The sequence below is a fragment of the Seriola lalandi genome, unplaced genomic scaffold (genome assembly GCF_002814215.2).
Source record: "Seriola lalandi dorsalis isolate HSWRI2012SDOR001 ecotype SW California unplaced genomic scaffold, Sedor1 jcf7180002054553, whole genome shotgun sequence".
Taxonomy (NCBI): Eukaryota; Metazoa; Chordata; class Actinopteri; order Carangiformes; family Carangidae; genus Seriola; species Seriola lalandi.
Window position 1 is genome coordinate 1,008,249 of NW_019525106.1, and position 2,048 is coordinate 1,010,296.

A 2,048-nucleotide genomic window follows, 5' to 3' on the forward strand; every position below is an offset into this window, starting at 1 on the left:
AATGCCAGTAACAAGGTAAAGTCAATGTATTTGAAAACTCTTTTATACCTTCATTTAGTCTGAGTTATATATATTCCTTGAACATTTTTATTGATTTGTTTGAAGTACAATTAGAATTGCTACATTTATTATTTTTGGCCTGTTATGGTTCTGTTTTATTTAGCTTACAAACTCTTAGCGTAGAGGACATCATGCTTATTCAACAGTCACCAATCTGTTGCACACAAATCTACTCTTGACAATATGTCAAACACTTCATATTTATGGCATTTCAGAGGCAGCATCTATTCCTTGGTATTCATTTGTGCGTACTTAGCATTCAGCTACAACATCTTACTGTGCTGTCTTGCTCAGTTCTCCTTCAAGAGCTGTAAATTCAGGGTGCAGAAGAGCAAAGAGGGAACAGGACGAATCGCCATGTGGAAACTTGGCATCAGAAACAGCTATACTATGGAGGCCACCTTTGGAGGCTCCACTCTAGGTAAATTTAGATTTTCTGAATGTGAGTTTATGTCTGTAAGCTTGCGTGTTTCTTCTTTGATGATGTATCATCTGTTTAACTGTTAGGCGACAGAAGAGGAACACATTTTACTACTCGAGACCTGAAGTCCCTGGGCTTTTATTTTTGTGACACCTTGCTAGACTATTGTGATCCTGATCCAACAAAGGTGAGAGATAAAACCTCATGTTTTTTATAGAAATGTAGACTCCTTCCATCGCTGGAGCACCAAAATATACCTGCATCATACTGGTATTTAAAGCTTCAATTTTGTGACTCTTGACATTTAAAAGTGAGCGTTGTGTTTGTGTAGCTGTTTTTTTTAATGTTCCCTCTGTTGTATTTATTTCAGACCACTTACTGTCTGTCAGAGCTGGCAGCGATGTTGAGAAAGGAAGTCAGAGAGAGGCTGGGCAAAGATCTGGGCACTGACTGTAACTTCACTGTGTCTGACCTGGAAACGAGGTGATTTAGTAATTTATCATTATTATTATTATTTATACTTCGGCAATATGGGATAAGTATGAAATGTGCTCGCACTCAGCTTGAATGCAAATATTTTTGCTTTCACAGCACCAGTGGTTCAAATAGTTCAGATTCAGATGGACTCCCAGTTCATTTACTGAACCAGCCACAAACTCTCCATCCAGAGGTATAGTGACTAACAGAGATCTGTTTTACATATTAATGCCTTATTACCAGTTGTGGCTGGTATTGTTTTCACCTTGTGAGTGTGTGTATGTTATCGCTAGATAGTTTGCAGTTTTCATTGTAAGGTTAATCTCACATCTGGATCAGAATCGATTGTGTATCATGTCTTGTATCAGTTTACCACATACTCTTATTTTCCTCAACAGCAATCTCCAATGAAGAAGAAAAAGAGACGCTTAAGGAGTCATAAAGAAAGGAACAGGCTGCGACCAGAGAGAGTGAAGAACACAGAGCCAAAGGTCTTGCAAAGCAGTATCAAAAATATTGTGAATGGCTACTGACTAAATGGTCCATTAATGAATGCACACTCTTATAAAAATGTATTACTGACGTTAAACAAGACTGAGTAGTGAATGGTCTTTGCAGGAGTGCAGCCTGCCACACGAGAACACAGTTAAAGAGAGCATCCCAGAGAGGATTGGAAGGCACAGGAGAAAATGGCAGGTATGAAGCAGAGAGAGTGAATATGTTTAGGAGACAGAGCCAGCCAGACAAAAAAGTGAGATTTCCTGAGATGTTCCTATTAATATTTCTTTCTTTGTGAAGGTAAATAGTCTGATGAAAAAAGCTGTGATTCCTCCTTCCACCACTCACTCTGGCGAGGTTAGTCAGGTGACACTGTGGCAGGGCTGTGAACCTGTCAAGGTAAAGAGATTGAATTCCCTCATAGTCACCTTATCCCCACCAAACTGTTAGGTCACCGATACTGACACATTATTGGTCAGCCATGAACATGTATTCACGTACTCAACTCAATTTTATTTGATACGAGAAAGTTCTTGTAATGCTTGAAGAAATGGAACAAAATCTGTAATTTGACTTAGATTTTGGGATCTTT

At 38.8% G+C, this 2,048-nt stretch overlaps 1 protein-coding gene across 1 annotated transcript; it reads left to right on the top strand.

Moving 5' to 3' along the window:
- Window positions 1–358: 358 nt before the first annotated feature.
- Window positions 359–1,660, top strand: LOC111661791 (cytosolic carboxypeptidase 2-like). The gene is made up of 6 exons (XM_023415457.2): window positions 359–481; window positions 568–668; window positions 852–964; window positions 1,073–1,151; window positions 1,357–1,449; window positions 1,577–1,660. The coding sequence occupies exons 1-6, from the start codon at window positions 418–420 to the stop codon at window positions 1,658–1,660; spliced, it is 534 nt and encodes a 177-aa protein (XP_023271225.2). The 5' UTR covers window positions 359–417.
- Window positions 1,661–2,048: the final 388 nt, after the last annotated feature.

Coding starts and splice junctions, on each gene's coding strand:
- LOC111661791 (XM_023415457.2), top strand. CDS start 418: ATGTGGAAACTTGGCATCAGAAACAGCTATACTATGGAGGCCACCTTT. Junction 482..567: donor CTTTGGAGGCTCCACTCTAG/GTAAATTTAGAT, acceptor TTTAACTGTTAG/GCGACAGAAGAGGAACACAT. Junction 965..1,072: donor GTGTCTGACCTGGAAACGAG/GTGATTTAGTAA, acceptor TTGCTTTCACAG/CACCAGTGGTTCAAATAGTT.